At 36.6% G+C, this 18137-nt stretch overlaps 1 protein-coding gene across 5 annotated transcripts in view; it reads left to right on the top strand.

Annotated features, from left to right (window-relative positions):
* Positions 1-18137, top strand: part of LRP1B (LDL receptor related protein 1B) — a 637687-nt gene that overhangs the window by 512316 nt on the left and 107234 nt on the right. For all 5 annotated transcript variants that reach the window (XM_071435460.1, XM_071435459.1, XM_071435457.1 and 2 more), the window contains 10 exons: positions 4113-4305; positions 5462-5587; positions 7602-7730; positions 9106-9225; positions 10738-10851; positions 11040-11189; positions 13709-13831; positions 15551-15670; positions 16526-16654; positions 17494-17616. In XM_071435460.1, the coding sequence (XP_071291561.1) occupies positions 4113-4305; positions 5462-5587; positions 7602-7730; positions 9106-9225; positions 10738-10851; positions 11040-11189; positions 13709-13831; positions 15551-15670; positions 16526-16654; positions 17494-17616 (1327 nt within the window). The remainder of the gene's footprint in view (positions 1-4112; positions 4306-5461; positions 5588-7601; positions 7731-9105; positions 9226-10737; positions 10852-11039; positions 11190-13708; positions 13832-15550; positions 15671-16525; positions 16655-17493; positions 17617-18137) is intronic.

Raw genomic sequence — 18137 nt, 5'->3', positions numbered from 1 at the left:
TCCATTGCAGTAAAAAAAAAAAATCAAAAAACAACAACAACAAAAACCTCCTGAACACAGTGATCTGTGTCCAGCACGCTCTTCTGAAGGGTTTTTGGGAGCTCTGGTGTGTTGCACCAATACCTGTTGTGGGATAATCAGCTGATTCTGTGGTCAAGAGCACTGGTCTGGGTTCTCACTCTTCCTGCATTGCTTAGCTGAGGATTGTTATGGCAGAAGGAAAGGCCCAGCAGGCTGCTTGGCCTCTGGCAGCACTTCAGCAGAGTGGCAATTCACCCTGTAGATCATTTTTACTGACACAAGCAATGCCAGAATCCAGCCTGTTGACTCTATTATTACCCTAGTGAAAAATAATATTTCCAGGAGAGTTGTTTTACTTTGCTCATGTGCTTGTTCATCTGGATGAGATCCCCGATTTCTGTGACTTCAATGCAAGTAATAATTGTTCTGCTCTTCTGATGATCTCGGACTCTTTGGGGTGTTTCAGTCCTCAACCACCTGTCAAAAATTGTTTAGACAGATTAGCCTTTTCCCCAGTATCTCTGCTTCATTGCTCTCTGGTTTCAGTAAGGTTAACAAGGGTAGAAATTGGGTAGCAGAACATGAAAGGCTAATGGCAATGTAATGAATTTCCTTCCAGATAGCAGCTTCTTTCTTCATTCTGCTCACCACAATAATCTACTGCAATGAATTAGTAGAAAATCATTTAGCAATATTGAACTGACTCTTTAAAGTGGATTGTAAGGGTTTATTGATTTTTGTGTTGAGCTGATATTTTAATACCAGTATTTGGTTTCAGGAATGCTCTTTCAAGTTTGGAAGACTTTTTTGTCACTATTGTTCCTTCTTATTGCTTCAAAGATATAAAGTTTTTTGGGGGTTGGGTTTTTAACATTTTTTGTTCTGTTCTGTCGAATCTTCTGGTTTAAAAAACAGAAGTGACATTTATTGTTATTATTATTATTCTTTCCCATTTTCTTCTGTTTTTTTCTCCTGCCCTTACTTGGATTTAATATTATGGCTACATCTTGTTTTAGCTGCTTATTGCTTTAAATACTATTTTTTTTAAGAGCACAGAAAAAGAGCCTTCAGCAAATAAGGCTAATTTCAAGTCTTGGACTTATTTTTCTAATAAATTATGAGCTACTTTGATTTATTTTTTCTTCTTCAGTTTGAAATATTTTGTAACATTTAATGTGTGAAAAACTAGAAACATTGTTAACTTCCTGTAAACAGTTATTTTTTAAACATCCAGAAGGAATGTTTTTTTCTCAGTTATAATTTTGAAGACCTATAGGTGTGATTGTTAAAATCAATCTTTAGATATAATCTTTAGGTTTAGAGATATTTCTGGTAATTATAACCTTCAAGTAATTGCAACCTGCCAGTAATTGTAACTTTCAGTTTCTAGGATGTTTGTTTTTATTCTGTTGAATTTCTGTATTAATGCAATTCAAGAAGTTTCACAGTTGGCATTCCAAGTTCTGTTTTATTCAATCAGATTTTATCAGATATCTTCTTCAGTCTACAGCAGAAGTGCAAGCTTTAGGTTTGGCTGTGCATTTATGAAAAAAACAGAGAAGCCAGAGAAAAATGTTTGTCTATTACTTAAAGCTTGAAATAACTTCTGTAACTGAACCTTGGTATCATTTAGAATTAAAGCATGGGTTGTACTCTTGGATGTGTCTGACTTCCACTCTTGCAGGTGGAAGATATGGTAGGGATGTCTTTTCATGATTCCTTAAAGTTTTAAAATTGTACTTGTGTTGTTGCAAGCATAAATTTAGAATTAAAAAAACAGAAATAAAAAATTGCCACAACTTTGTGTTATTAAATAACAGAAGTAGAATTTCAATGAGCAGTAAAGGTGGCCAAAAGCTGATAGAAATATGGAGTCTTTATTTTTAGTTTCTTGAATAAAATTGGTTTTATTATCCCCTTTGGATAGGGCCGTGACATAATACAGAGACTCCAGGAAATGAAATACAATGAGCAATAGTGAAAAACTGTTTGGTTTTGTGGCACTGTATTTGGATCTCAGCTCTCCCAAGGCTGAACAGCAATGATCAGTTCTGTAGTGAATTTGCATTCTATTGTTACAATCTGAGATAAATTAGGACAGTGCTCCCCAGCACAAAAAGCTGAGCTGGGCAGTGCTTTAGTCTTGGTTTTTACAATAAAATCTTTCCAACTGGGACAGTTTCACACTATCACAGAAAAGAATATAGGGCTGCAAAATCTGCATGGCCAGATTTCATAAAGATCTTCCAGAAACATAGATGATTTTTATATTTTTTTTTCTCTGAAATGTCTGAATATGAACACTGCAAGCTTTTCAGAGTGTATTAGGAAAAATGTCTTACTGGAAATGTACACAATTAGAGAAAAAATCTTTTACCATTAATTTATTCCCATTTCTCTTTTAATACTTTTTATTCCAGAAAAATGTTGGGTAGAGAAAAGTTGTCCTCTTGGGATATTTATCACTGGGAAGAAATCTTTACTGGGTAAAATGATTTGCTGTCCAACCCCCTTTAAAATATGCAGAAATACATGATGTGCATAGTGTAGCAGAATTTGTTATAATCATTTGATTAATGTAAGCAATTTTGACATTCTGTCTGTATAAGTGAATTTAAACATAGACAGGAATGCTCCTGTGCACAGGACTAGAATTATTTATGCTAGCAGGTTGTTGAGATAGCCTGAACTGGCACAGGTGGGAGCAAACCTGGAGCATCCTTTGGTATTGAATCCTGCAGAACTGGGGCACCTTCTTAGTCTCAAAGGCACAGCTGTAGTGTCAAAAGTGGGGGCTTTTGTTTCACAACATGAAATTTGGATGTCCTCTATAGTAGGTGCATTTGTTATATGTAGAGAAAGACTTCCTACCATGAATTATTTAATAATTAAATATGGGATTGACTATTACTGCTCTCTTCTCATCCCAGCATTTTTTTAAAGAGCTGTCACACAGCATCCCCTTGCAAGCACAAAGGATTGCTGATTCATGGAGATTTCCATGAAATCCCATCACTGTTATACACTCCCTCTGGGAAAGGGGATAAAGCACATGAAGCAGATGGAAAACCATGGTGATCTAAGTACATGTGTAAAGGATATTATTTTTCTAGTTTTCTCCCAATTTCCCTATGATAAGTTGCACATAGACAAAGGATTTTTTTTTTTTGTTTTTACATAGCCTGGATGAGAACTGTTCCCACTTTATAAATATACATAACTTACTACTTTTTTCACACAGAAACCTAGAATACAATTAAATAAAAATAGTAAGAGTATTATTTATATCCATTATCTAATAGAGAAATGTTAACCCCCTTGCAGTAATTCTCTTCAGCCAAAATGAAACTTTCAACTAAGAAACTGATATAAATTCATCATATTCTTCAGAAGGGAAGCTATTAATGTGAAATTTTAAATTCTGATATATGGAAAGAAAGAGGATATGCAAAAACTTTACAGGAGCTGTGATTTGGATTGAGATAAAATTCATTGTATTTCTAGAATTTTTTTCCAAACCTTATAGTGACCTTATAGGGATAGTTTTTTCAAACTATATAGTGATCTTCAATTCATTTGTTCCTTCTAGGTTTTAAATTAGTTGTTACTGTGGCGTGATTGCATTTTTTTTCTGAATTGGAAAACCTGAAACATTTATTGTCTAGGGTTCAAGTTTCTAATGTGATGATGTGGTGAGTACTCTTCAGTTCTAAAGCTCTTCAGTTCACTTTGGTTCCTAAAGACTGAATTTTGAGACTTTCAGCCATGCTGAAAGAACCTCTTCTCTCTTCTGTTGGAGCTATTAAGCAGGTAAAGTGTTGAGTAGGTATTTTTACAGGTGCATTTAGATAAACTGTGATTTTTTTTTTTAATTAAGGAACAGATGCCTGGTTTTCTGAAATTTGGATGCCTGTGGCATCCTTTTAACACATTTTAAGTGCTGTTATCTCATTTCCCCAGGTGCTGCAGGTATAAAAGTATTAAGTGTTTTGCATCAGCATCATGGGAGAGTAGCAGTTTGCACTTCAAAATTCTCTCATTCAGTGACAGCACTTCCTCTCCTGTTTCTCTTCTGCACTTTTGCATTTTAGGTCATAGTCAAGTCTGGCCCAGGCACCTTCCTCAGCCTGGCTGTGTATGATGAGTACATCTTCTGGTCAGATGGAGTGAGGAGAGCCATCCTGCGTTCCAGCAAGTACACGGGAGGCGACACCAAAGTTCTGCGCTCCGACATCCCGCACCAGCCCATGGGAATCATCGCTGTTGCCAATGACACCAACAGCTGTAAGCTACAAAGCAGTTTTCCTAATGCCAATATCATTCATTTCAGGGATTTTACTTTGCTTTAGCTGTGTAAAAAGTGTTTCATTGGTGTTTCATAAATTCTTTTGTTAAGAAAAGATGGGATATAACCTTTTCCCAAGTGTCTTGGTCTGAAAAGACAGGTGTCTGCTAAGGAAGGCAGGAGCCTTCCTTGAAATGGAAAATGTAAACCTCCTCCCTCCAAATTATTATAATTTTTAAAATAAGGGGATCTCAGGCAAAGATATGGGAATAGGAATAACAGTTCTTTACTAGGAAAATTAAAATACAAATGCAATAATACAAACAAACAACAAAAAAAAAATCCACTGCCAGAGTCAGAACAGGCCCTGTCCCCCTGTGTGTCAGGGGGTGGCACAGCCCCATCCCATGGGGGCTCAGCCCTCCTGCAGTGCCAGCTGTGGTTCTGCTGGAGCAGGGATCCTGCACAAGGGGGGAGTTTTCCTCTGCAGCTCCAGGGCTGCTGTAGATGGTCTTGGTCTCCTCTGGGAATGCAGTGGAGAAGAAAGCTGCTCCTCTGGGAATGCAGTGGGAAAAGGCTGCTGTGGTGTCCCAAACCTCAGATTGTATCCAGGCAGGAATGATTGGCTCCTCCCCCTGGGTGGAGCATCTCCCAATAGGATGATCAAATTTTATCAGCCATGCAGGGACACTCAACAGTGTCCTGGCCCATTAACAGAAGAAATTTTCCCAGAGGGAGGATTGATTTATGGAGGAGATAAAGAAAACTGCCCAATTAACAGAAGGTAATTGCCCCACCTCTAACAGATGGCAATAGAATACACGCATATCTTACAACCCGGGACACCAAGTAAATAAGCATTATTTGGAATGTTCTGCTATGGGTGTTGAAGCTCAGTGGATAGCAGCTAAATACTTCCCTGTCAAATTTCTGCAGTTTTGAATGTTGCAGGTTTTTAAAACTATTATTTTCCAGGTGTTTGTTTATCTTTAGCATGTCAGCATCTGAGGGATGCTGACATTTTCATCTGACTGATAAAACGCGAATCAATTGCCCATGAATCTGAGATATGGTGACTTTTGCTCCCTCAAAGACATTGGCCACTGAAGCAAATTTAATAAAATAAGAGTTCATCTCTTGTCATTTGTCTTCCAGGTGAGTTATCTCCCTGTGCACAAATGAATGGAGGCTGCCATGATTTGTGCCTTCTGACGCCTGATGGACGAGTGAACTGCTCGTGCAGAGGGGACAGAGTCCTGATAGATGATAACAGATGTGTGAGTAAGTAATGGTGGCTGACACGATGCTTTTCTGTGCTGTGAGGCACTTGGCTTTCATAGGACAGTTGGCCCAAGCCATTCATTTTATCTCTTCTGTATACTGAAAAAATTGATCTGGCTATTCAGCACAAACCAGGCTTTTAACTTTTTTGTCTTGTAAGTCTTTTGGGGGGTTAAAACATGTTCATACTCTCCTTAAACTCCTATTATGGTAGTGGGTCGCTGTTTCCTATTTATAGAATTTTTATGTATTTATCACAATTACTGCTAAGATAGATAGAAATATGTGTATGTATCCTTCCCATGGGTTATGTGGGATAAGCTACTGAAGTTGCTTAATTAAAGCACTTTCTCACCTATCTCTCTATGTTGTCAAACCAGTGATTGGCAGTGGAAGTGAGAGAGGTTCAGCAGATGAATTCACATGCCTAACAATTTATTTTGTAATTATATGGCATTTATATTTTCCAAATGCATTGCAACTCTTAAAATTGCTCTTAGGTAAAACCATGTTTAAATTGTCATCTAGGACATGAAATAAGATTTAATCTTCTAAATTATTCTGTAAAGTGTTTGCAGGAAATGTTGATCTCAGCTATCAGGAAAAAAAAAGAAGACATTAAATGATGGGGTAGAGTAGCACAGAAAGGATGGAAACAAGACAGACTTCAGTTTAGCGTTGAGATCAAAAGTTCCTTTCTTCATTTTTGAAGAATAGCAAGTGATACTCAATACAATTGAAAGTTAGCGATTCCAGCTGAGAAAAGGAATTAACTGCCCTTTCACAGTGTAATTAGGCTGTGTAACTTACTGCCAGTCAAGAGTCTTGAGACAAAGCTTCAGTGAAATTCTGAGAGATGATGATATGGGTAATGACTACTCTGACTACTTACTTGTCATCAAAGAAACCATTTGAAAGGCGTTTAAATTCTTTGTTTCTGCAAGATGGAGTTTGAAGAAATCTCTACAAGGGTGTCCAGTCAGATTCAAACTGAGGGCAGGTTATGCTATATATACTTTTATTCTTTTAATTTTTTTTTTCTAAAGATTGCAGTCTAAGATGCTGAACTAGATTAACTACAAATGTAGTTGATAATTATTCTCCATAAGTTCTTACAATGCTAGAAAATGGAGGGAAAAGAGATAAAAATACTTCAAATGTAAAGGACATTTGAAGTCCTTTAAATAAATCATATTCAAGACCAGATCTCACCTTATTCAGAATCTGTTTTCAGCACTTTTTCTTCATGTTTCAATCAAATCAAGAAATGCTTTGAATTTATATTGGCTTGGCTATTGCATATAACACACATTGGTTCTTTCTGAATTTTTGCAGAACTGATTATAACGGAAACAAGAAAGAAGCATAACAATTGGATATAATTTCTCCATTGTTCTTCTTCTTGAATTGTCCTAAATCCTCCTCATTTCTCTTCACTTTGATATTTTGGTTAGAACCAGACTCACAAAGCAGATGTTTCACTTATTCTGAAGTTCATGACCAAACTGTTGCGTCCACTTTCTGAAATGTTTTTGTTTCTTAAGTAAAAGAGTAAAAATTTTAACTGCTCCTGGTTCTCTTCTAAAATAATATATAAAACATCCACTAAATGAGAAGAGGAAGGTTTTTGTGAATAAAAGAAAAAAGTAAAATGGAAGCAGCAGGTTTTCTGCCTTGGGGTTTAGGCTCTATCATTCAAGCTGGGGGTTGAGAAGGCATGGGTAATTTGAAGGAAGCTGAGCACAGTAGTTGCAAAGTTTTTATCTTATCAGAATGAGGTGCTTGTGAATTGTTTCACTGCATGTTCCTTCATGGATATTTGCCAATGTATTTTCTTTTACAGGTTCTCGTTGTAGAAACTTTTAAGTTCTGATGCCATGGTGTGTTTTACTGTTTTGTACTCAGGTTTTCAAAACTCATGTAGGTCAAAATTGAAATGCAGCCAGCATGTTTTCTCATTTTCACTAGTTGTAAAAGCTTTTAAAAATTACGTGTTAATGTGGTTTATTTTTAGGTAAAAATTCTACTTGCAACATCTATTCGGAGTTTGAATGTGGGAACGGTGAATGCATTGATTATCAGCTGACTTGTGATGGCATTGCTCACTGTAAGGACAAGTCTGATGAGAAACTTTTCTACTGTGGTGGGTACTTCCAGATCTTTCACCTTCCTGTTGTCATTTTCGTGTTAAACATGCTTAGTTTGCTTCCTCTTATTCACACCAACTGCTCGGCCAAGATGCTCAGGAAGAAAATGCCAACACACGTTAAGAAAACCTAGACATGACATGGAAAAAATGACCTGAAAATATTTTTTTCTTCCAAACTTCATGTATTAACTGACATATTTAATAAAAGCATCTCAAATGTTCTCATGTTTCTGTCTAGAACAAAAATAAGGAAAAAACATGACAAAGTGCTTTTTTAAAGATGGAAGATACCTTATTGTGCAGAAATGTAAAATATATAAATTCTACTTATTAAATTTTTAAATAGATTTATAAATACAAGATTTGTTGCCCAGAGCAGCTGTGGCTGCCCCATCCCTGGAAGTGTCCAAGGTCAGGTTGGACAGGGCTTGGAGCAGCCTGGGATAGTAGAAGGTGTCCTTGGCCATGGCCTGAGGTGGAAGGAGATGGTTTTTAAGGTCCTTTCAAACCCATTCCCTGATTCTGTGATTCTGAGAAAAACAATTTGTCTTTCCATGGATTTGCCACATAATTTTATGAAGGACATTCTATTAATTTGCAGTGTGACAGTGAACACCTTGCCTCATTTAAATCAACTGTACCAAATATTTTGCACCATGTTGGCGGAAAAACCTGGAAGAACTGGGGTCCTTTCATGCACTAGATCATATACAGGGTGTTGCTCTCTGATTCTGATAAAGAACAGAGTACTGGACTCATTATTTTGAATAAATAATGCAGTGAACATTATTATTGTGACTTCTGCCATAACTAGGGCTTTAGTAAATCAGTCCTGAATTTTCAAACATATCATTATATGTAAAATTCATACATTCTTCAATAGTGTTCTTGAGCAGAACGCTGTTGGTATTGGTGCTCAGAAATCTAAAAATCTCTGCTAATGTTTGTTGTTATTTTATTCTCCATTTATCCCTGTTTTCGTTTAGGCCAAATTTGGTATGCTTCATTCTGTGTGATGCCACATGCAAACATGCTCCCCAAACAAGTGTGTCAAAACAAATGCATTTAAAGTACATGGGCATTTTGTACTAAGATAATAAAAGCTGGGAATTAGACCACCCTTTTTCTTTTTTTTTTTTTTTTGGTCATTCTTTCTCATTATGCTTTCATTTATTGCTCTTTATCCCTATATCCATCCAAGTTATGCTGCATAATGGATGAACAATTTCTGAAGATTTTGGGTTTTTTTTCCTGTAGCTTGGAATGCATCACCAATTAAAATATTGTTCTGGAATGTTTGTTTGGATTGAGGGTAAGGCTGTTTTCATGAGGTGTCAATCCAATCATGAGCTGGTATTTAACTTTCCAGAGAACAGAGGCTGTCGGAAGGGCTTCAAGCCGTGCTCCAATCGCCGCTGCGTTCCCAGTGACAGAGTCTGTGATGGTGCCAATGACTGTGGTGACAACTCTGATGAATTTGACTGCAAAGGTAAATGGCATCCTATTTCTTAGGTGATTTCTGAATATTGCTTTGTAAATACTCATTATGCAAATAGGAGTAGCTGGAAAATAACATGTAATTTAATCATATGGTGGGATTGATGCAAAGGCTGATTTTGGTTTGCACCTACAGTCTTGTAGAAAGACAGTGGTTTTGGCCATAAAATATAAAATATACATGTGCATTATGCATATAATATTTTATATTTTATATGTATAAAATATAAAATACAGGTGCTGTATCTTCTGTGAAGTAATGAGAGTGTAACTTTACTGCAGACAGATTGAAAGATGGTGATTTCTCCTCTGCATGTGCTTCTTCTCTGAAGCAGGAAATGCTCCATTTCTCTGCTTCTCAGATGCATGGCAGTATCCATGTCCTTTGCAAAGCTTACTAGAATTGTTCTCCTCTTCATATCAGAATTGTTTTTTGATTTATATCTTTTAACATGAATATTTATATCCGTGCAATGGCCAATGCATATAGACCAGCAAGCAGACCATACAAATCCTTAGTTACAATTCAGAAAGGTTGGCAGGGATATTATTCCATGTGATTTATAACTAAAAGCTAAATAGCAACAAGTATTTTTGAAGGCACCAAATTATTTTGATCATTTATCTAAATATAAGTAGGGGGCAAAACATATAGGCAAGAACCCCAAACTGGTTTTACAGGAAATAAACTGAGATTCATGGATGATCCTGAAAATGCTGCTTCCTCCCTCAAATGATGATGTGGTGGTTTCAGTTTGAAACGCGGTGGAAACACCAATTTCCTGTAGTGGTTTTGGTTCACCAATCTGAGATTTCATCAATTTTGAGGTTTCCTGGGCAACACACCAATGAGTGTGGTGGGTTCAGTGCTGGCCAATCACCAGTGCACTCACTCCCTGCTGTGAGGTAGGATTAGGAGAAAGACAAAGCAGGCTCAAAACTTTAGAAGGGTATAAAGAAAAATTTATTAACTGTAACTAGAAGAAAGAGTAATAAGAATAATAAAAAAACCTTCAGAACACCACTTCTTCCCTCACAATCTTTTCTTTCCCACTGGCAATGTAAAGAAACAAAACCTAAAATTTCAGTACGTTACCACTTCTAAGAATGTCTTCCTTCAGATCACTTAGGGAGAGAAGTCCCTCTTGCTAATGTTATGGAGATTTCTCCACAAGAAGAAACCCCAGTTTTCTCATGGCTCACAATTTTTTCACAAACAGCAGCCTCTTGGGGAAATCTGCCATCTTGCAAAACCAGGGCAATTGATTATCTCAAAATGAATTGAATTACCTAGAGACACTTTTAGGCTAAAAAAATAAATTAAAAAATTAGCAACTTAGAAGGTGTAATAAACTCCAAATCATACGTCTGCTGGAAGGGTACAGTGTGTTCTGAATGCCTCATTCTGAAAGGCAGAAGGATTAAGCATCATCATGTGTCTGATGTGCATCTGCAGAGTGTGTTTAGCACACAGATTTTCATCTTTTATAACCGTGTGTTGCAGACGCGGCGTGCGCCCCGGCAGAGTTCCGCTGTGCAGATGGGGTTTGCGTGGGGAAATCAGCACGGTGCAACCAGATCATTGACTGTGCAGATGCCTCTGATGAAAAGAACTGCAGTGAGTTGGTGTTCCCGCTCCCTCCCAGCAGCTGCTCCCTGATTATTCCTTGTGTTGGAGCAGTGCATTCCTGGGTGTTGCTGCTTGGGATTCCAAGCCCGCGTGGGCTCCTCCAGCCCAACGTGAAAATTAAACGTTGAGGCTCTCAGGCTGTGTTAGGTGTGTGGTAATTTTCTGTCTCTTTCCAGACAATACAAACTGTGCTTACTTCTATAAACTTGGGATAAAATCTTCAGGATTTATCAGCTGTAACTCCACTTCCCTCTGTATACTGCCAGAATGGATTTGTGATGGGTCTAATGACTGCGGAGATTATACAGATGAACTAAAATGCCCAGGTAACTGTAAAAAAAATTTAAAAAAAACCAAACCCAAAACATTAATTTACCTTTTAAACAAAGAAAAAAAGTCCTATCTGGGGAGGGAGAGTGTTTCTCATTGTGTTGCAAAATGTTTATTCGGTCAATACTTGTTTATTTAACATAGACATTATTACAATGCTGAATGCAGTTTATTCACCTTTATTTTGTTTTTCCTGGGATTATGTAAATTATTGCAAATGAATGTTGACTTTTTTTCTGAAGCAAACTGTAATGCCTAGCTTTCTATTTCCTCCAGGTTAGGCCTGTCATTTATCATTTTTATTTAAGTAAAACATGAGTCATTAAAATGTCAAGCTCATCAAGCATCAGCATAATCACTCAGGAACTTTTATTAGCTACTGCTTTAGTGGGTGGTATTTCTTTTCTTGCTGACTTATTTTACTTTCTCTTTTATTTGGTGGAGGTCCTTGGAATAGGCTGCCAGGGTAGAAACCAGGGTTGTTTTTGTGATAGCAGCCAGGAAAAAGTGATCATGACAACTTGAGCCCCAAACACAGGACTGGAGTTCTCTTTAATGTTAACCAATGAATTATTCATAATATTCAGTTCTTACCTAATGAAGGAGGGAATTTATGTGTTTGTTTCATTTTTATCCAAAACTCCACATCTGAGTTTGAGAATATTACATTCAAAATGGAAACATTTTTATTTCTATTGGTTTTTATAATAGATTCATTCTAGAGTAAAATTAACCTCCTGTTGACCAGTAACTCTCTTTCCTCTAAGAACTAGTGTTAAATAAAAGTAAATATTTACTAAATAATAATAAGTTTTATTCGTTTGTAAAATTAGAACTTCTAATTATATGTTGTTGAATGCCATCAAATTTTTGCATAGTAGTGGACATAATCTGATTCTTTCCATTTAATATTCTCTTTATCTGTGTGATAATCCTGTTGTGTCACCAGAAGGTTCTATTAGAATTCTCATATACATTGTGCCAAATTTATTGACAAAAATATTACCAGGATCCAGAGGAACCTGGGACTTCAGCAGTACTGTCAGCCAACCTGTCATTAAGAACTTCCATTAGTCCTATAAAATAGATGCATATTAACTTAGAGTTTTCATTCTAATCTCTACATTCTCTAGATTATCTCTTAATTATGAAGAATTTATTGTATATAACACTTCATTAAGGCCAAAATAGCTTAACTTGCTGTATTTTTAGACAAAGAAAGGGTTTTTTTTTTTTCCATACCAAGGAAAATGTTGAGAGCAGTGTGCTACAGCTTCGGTAAACTAATGTTGCATAAGTACACTAATGTGCATTTTATTCCATTGTCCATTTAGTTGTATTACTTCTCTCTGAATTCCAAATGTGTGCCAAAATGTTTCATCATTTTAATGTGTGACTAATTGCCTGGATCATTCCTCCCTTTACTTGGAAGCAATACCATTCCCACTCAGCCTACATGTGATTTCCTTTGCCATTTCATTCAAAACTGACCAGCTCTGGCACATTAAGTTTTTGAGTGTTGTTTCTGTTATGAATATTGCAATTCCCATTAGCAGTTTGGTTCAGTGTCATTGTTCTTACAGAAAATTACAGCAAAATACTCATGGAGGGTAGCTTTGCTTAGGGAACCCTTAATACCTACCAAGTCATCACAGATGTTCCACTTCTTTCTTTAGTCTTTTTTTTTTTTCTTTTTTATTCATACAGCTGTAGAATCCATAAATGTTTGCTTTACCTTTCCTTTTAAAAGAGAGGAGGCTGAAAACAAATCCAGTACACTGAAGGAATAATGAAAATCATGGCAGAGAGTTTCAGTGGTCTGCAGTACTTGGAATTCCATCCTGGGTTTTCCCAGGATCTTGCTTAAGATTTTGAAAATAAGCTGTTATTAGACTAATATTTGTGCTTGCATCATGAAACTCTACATGTGGCATGTTTTCCTTCCTCACACCTAGTTTCTTAATCATTCATAAAATTCAAATTTTAAATTACTTTCTGACTCAACAAAACTAAAAAGCTAAGGGAGAACTTATTAATTTCTGACCAAGTCTAAACCTCTTGCTCCAGCATCACTGGTGGAGCTCCTGTTACTCAGTGCACGCATGAGATTTGTGGCTTCTCCCAGTGACAAAAATACTGCCACAATTAGATTATCTTGTAAATGACAGCAGAAAGTTCAGAAGGGCAATTTCTTAAGCTGGTGTAAAACAACAAGCAATGCTGACTTGCCTGACCTCAAAACCTGTAAACTGAAATACTTTCCTCTCTAGGCCTTTTGATTTAGTTTGAAGCTGTGCTCTGATTCTTCTCTAAAAGAAAATAAAAAATAACTATTCCAGGTCCCTAGACGACTTAGCTATCACTTTTTATTTATTTTTATGAACACATTTTTTTTTCCCCATTTTTAGACATAAACACATTGACCATCAGTATTCAGAAATTTAGCAGAAATGTATTAGGCTCCTAATCATACTAGTAGAGACCATTTTACATTACATTCTTTATTTTATCACAGTTCAAAACAAACCCACATGTGAAGAAAATTATTTTGGTTGTCCTAGTGGAAGATGTATTCTGACCACCTGGCTTTGTGATGGGCAGAAAGACTGTGAGGACGGAGTAGATGAATTGCACTGTGGTGAGCATTTTGTCTTATTAGTATTTCTCTAGTCACTAATGCACTTTGGAAACAAAGAAGTGTGTATTTATATCTCAGAGATTCTATAAAAAAAAACTTTAATGCCGTGTTTTCAGATTCAACTCTAATACTTCATGCTGCCAATACCTTAAATTCTATTTCATGCCAGAATGAAAGCCCTTTAATTTACTTTTTTTCTCTCTTAAGGATATATTTATATACAGAGTTTTCTATTAATTTAATATTTAACAATTCCACTAATTCTTCACAACTCCTCATTAGAAGAGTGTTACAGATACAATGACTTTGAATCAGTGTCTGGACCCCAGCAGGAAATATGCAAAGCTCAAAGTAGGCATTGCTTTTCATCAGAGACCATACAGCTATAATTGTTTAAAGTAATGACAAAAGTGATGTAAATATAACACAGCATGAACTGTGAACTGGGTTAAGGGTCTGTTCTGTCTAAGATCTTTTCAGATTCTTAAGTTTTACCTAATTGAGGCACAAAGCAGGTTGGTTTTACTCCCAGTGAGAGCTGGTCTTTTCAGTTTGTGGATTACCTGAATGGATTATTTTTGTAATGAAATTGTACCAGAAAGTAGTGTCAACTTTCTATTCCCAATTTAAATAAGACTTGAAATTTGGGGGGTTTTTTTTGTGTTTTTTTCCTTTACTTCTTACCACGACTGAACATTTTATTACTTATTATTTATTTTATTACTCTCTTCATGACCCAGTGCCCACTGACATGCTTCCCTATTTGATTTGCAGTTTACATTGTATATTTTTATCTCATAACTTTGAAATTAGGAAGTGCTATGCACTGTGACAATCAGAGTCTTTTTTTGTTGGCCACATTTGTCAAGCATAACTTGGTGTTTACATTTTCAGGCGTTATACTCTTGTGTACCATATTGTAAACTGAATTAGCTGATATTTGTGGGCAAAAGGGAAGGGTTGTTAAGTCCGTGCTTCCTACCCCATTGATTGATCTTGCCCATTTTGAGATACCTGTTACAATGCTCTCCTTTAAATCAGATTTCTTACCTAAAATTCTTTTTAATGTTAATATTAAAATTTTTGTCATCAATATCAGTTGCAACAAAATGCAAAGAAAGAGCCTGGGAAAAATGCAAGACCTGCATTTTTCAGAAAAGAATAGCATTGATTTAGGACAGTTTTGCAGTCTGATTTTGGAATGTAGAAACTAGGCTTTTATTTTCAATGTATAAAAAAGTGTAAATGGGATTAAAAAAACACAAAAATTTTTCTTGTGAAAAAAAATAACATGATATCTTTTAAAGATGGAGTTAACTTCTGGAATACCAGGAGGAAGGCTGAGTTGGAAAATTTGAACTGTGTCCTCACTGTCCTACTATCCAAATAAAGCAGTTCACTATAGTTGTAGCAGCTGTTAAATATGCAAACCAGGCTACAGGTTTTTTAAGTGTTTATCCTCATTTCAAAATATTGGAATGTCTTTTGGAATATTTCACTGTTTATTTTTAAAAATGTATTGGTGAATGCAAACTTGCAGAAACTGATAAAATGCTTAATAACAAGATTGGGATTGTGCAGAGTTTTGGAGCATTTTAGTACATAGAAACTGGGAGAAGAGAAAGGAGCAGTGCAAAAAATCCTAAACCATGCTTGAAACAGCAGGGAATGCAGTGATGTTGTGAACCTAACAAATGCAGGGCCTGGTGTCACCCCCAGATTCGTCCTGCTCCTGGAATCAGTTTGCTTGCTCTGCAAACAAGTGCATCTCCAAGCAGTGGACCTGCGATGGTGAGGATGACTGTGGAGATGGTGTAGATGAGAGTGATGCCATCTGTGGTAAGTTCAGTTCTGATCCTTTCAGTTCTGGGTTAGGTCAAGTCATGCTGAATGAGGGAGACCAAGGTTTGATATTAGGAAAAAGTTTTTTACTGAATGGATGATAAAGTTCTGGAATGGTCTTCCCAGGGAGGTGGTGGGGTCACCATCCCTGGATGTGTTTAAAACAGACTGGATGTGGCACTGGGTGCCATGGTTTATGTGAGGTCTTGAGGCTGGGTTGGACTCAATGATCTTGAAGGTCTCTTCCAACCCAGTGATTCTGTGAATTCTGTGAAAATTTGACTGTAAAACAATCCCAGCCAGTAGGTTTATTGTGACTGTGTTCACAGGGATCTTAGGATGAGGGAAGAGATGAGGATCTGACTCCATGTTTCAGAAGGCTTGATTTATTATTTTATGATATATATTATAGTAAAACTATACTAAAAGAATGAAAGAAAGGATTTCATCAGAAGGCTGGCTAAGAATAGAAAAAGAAAGAAAAATAACAAAAGCCTGTGTCTTGGACAGAGAGTCCAAGCCAGCTGGGCTGTGATTGGCCATTAATTAGAAACAACTGCATGAGACCAGTCCCAGATGCACCTGTTGCATTCCACAGCAGCAGATAACCATTGTTTACATTTTGTTCCTGAGGCCCCTCAGCTTCACAGGAGAAAAAATCCTAAGGAAAGGATTTTTCAGAAAATATCAAGGCTACAGTTTATTATAATGTGCAGAATGAAACAATCGCTGAGATTTTAAAATAAACCCTTTTAACCATTACCAGTCACCATACAAACTAGGTGTATGGGTATTCCAGCTGGGGATTTGGGATGGTTCAGTGCTGAGGGCTCCCCTGCCATGTGTCCCCAGGCTCAGTGACGTGTGCTGCAGACACCTTCAGCTGCCTGGGCTCCCACGCCTGCGTGCCCCAGCACTGGCTCTGCGACGGGGAGCGCGACTGTCCCAACGGAAGCGATGAGCTCTCCACAGCGGGCTGTGGTAGGTTTGCATGTCCAGAAACAATGTAATTCTCATGCTATTTCATGTTATTTTCATGTCCACTTTGCTGGTGAAGAGTGCTGACCCATGTGTGAGCACACAGAGAGGATCCTTCACAGTTTTACTCAGGCTGACACAGGGAGGCAGCCCAGCTGGAGATCAGGATGTGTGGCACTTCACAGGCATTATGCAGTGTTTACTGGTGAAAGTCAACACTTCAGTGACATGGCAGTTTTATTGCTCTTCCTGAAGAAATTGCTGCTGTTCATGTCAAAGAGGTTGTGCATCATAGAAGGGAGATGCAAATTCTGTCTTCAATTTACTCTGTGTAATTGTTCAGATCCTGACATCTCTTGCCCTATAAAATGTTACTTCCAGTCTACCTGAGACACATTTCCATGAACAGGGTCAGGAGTTCAGTAATAGTTTAATTGGAGGGGGTTTTTTTATTAATACATAAAAATGGTACATAAGTATATTCTATATATTTTGAGTGTTTGTGGACTTCAAAGAGCATTTGTTCAGGAGCAGACCAATATATATTATTTTCTTCAGAGCCAGACCTCAGTTGAGCCATAGACAGCATCGACTTCTGAAGCTTTTCTTTCTTGGATTACAGAAGATTTTAGCTATCTTTACTTCTGTAGCATTCTTTGTGATGAGTAGCTTTTTCTGGTATTGAATTGTGTGATGCTTTTTATCTGACTAAAAAGTTATGGTTATTTCCATTGAATTCCCTCAAATTCACTTCTCATTTCATCTTTGTGTAAGAAAATCAGTTGTTTATCTCATTGTTCTCAATTTCTCTTTTTTTTTTTTATGTGCTGTATTTTCCTTAGCTCCCAATAACACTTGTGATGAGAATGCTTTCATGTGCCATAACAAAGTCTGCATTCCCAAACAGTTTGTTTGTGACCACGATGACGACTGTGGAGATGGATCAGATGAATCTTTGGAATGTGGCAAGTATAACAAAAAATAGAGTAAATAAAACAATTTCACACTGCTAACTGTAAGGCATTCTTCAGGGTCTAAGGCATTATTGAAAAAGAAAGCTCTTCTTTTTTTTTTAGTTGTTTTAATTCTCATTTTTAAATTATGCATTAATTAATACAGCTTGGAATTAACATGGATCTGGGGCTACAGTGGCAAATTATTTTCCATAGATTCTTACAGTTGATTGCTAATAATATTTAGGAGAATTTTAAAATATGCCCTAGAATTTCTTGTTTAATAAGCTTATCTTTTATTATATGTATTTTTGTCTTTGTCTCCTTATATGGGGTTTTTTTCTATCAAAGAATCAAACACATCTGTCATGATTATGACTTCATTTTAATTCTATCAATATAACCATATGTGAATATTTAATTTTCCCCATTCACATGAATTTAGGGTTTCTTATATGTTCTGAGTGTCTGTTCAATGTATCTTGGCCATACTCAGAAGCATTAATCTCTATAAATAATATTTATGGAAAATA

This window comes from Agelaius tricolor, unplaced genomic scaffold (assembly GCF_023055355.1).
Source record: "Agelaius tricolor isolate 1412-34295 unplaced genomic scaffold, bAgeTri1.0.p SCAF_10, whole genome shotgun sequence".
NCBI lineage: Eukaryota > Metazoa > Chordata > Aves > Passeriformes > Icteridae > Agelaius > Agelaius tricolor.
The sequence above is the reverse complement of the archived record's forward strand: the minus strand, read 5'-3'. Positions and strand labels throughout refer to the sequence as shown.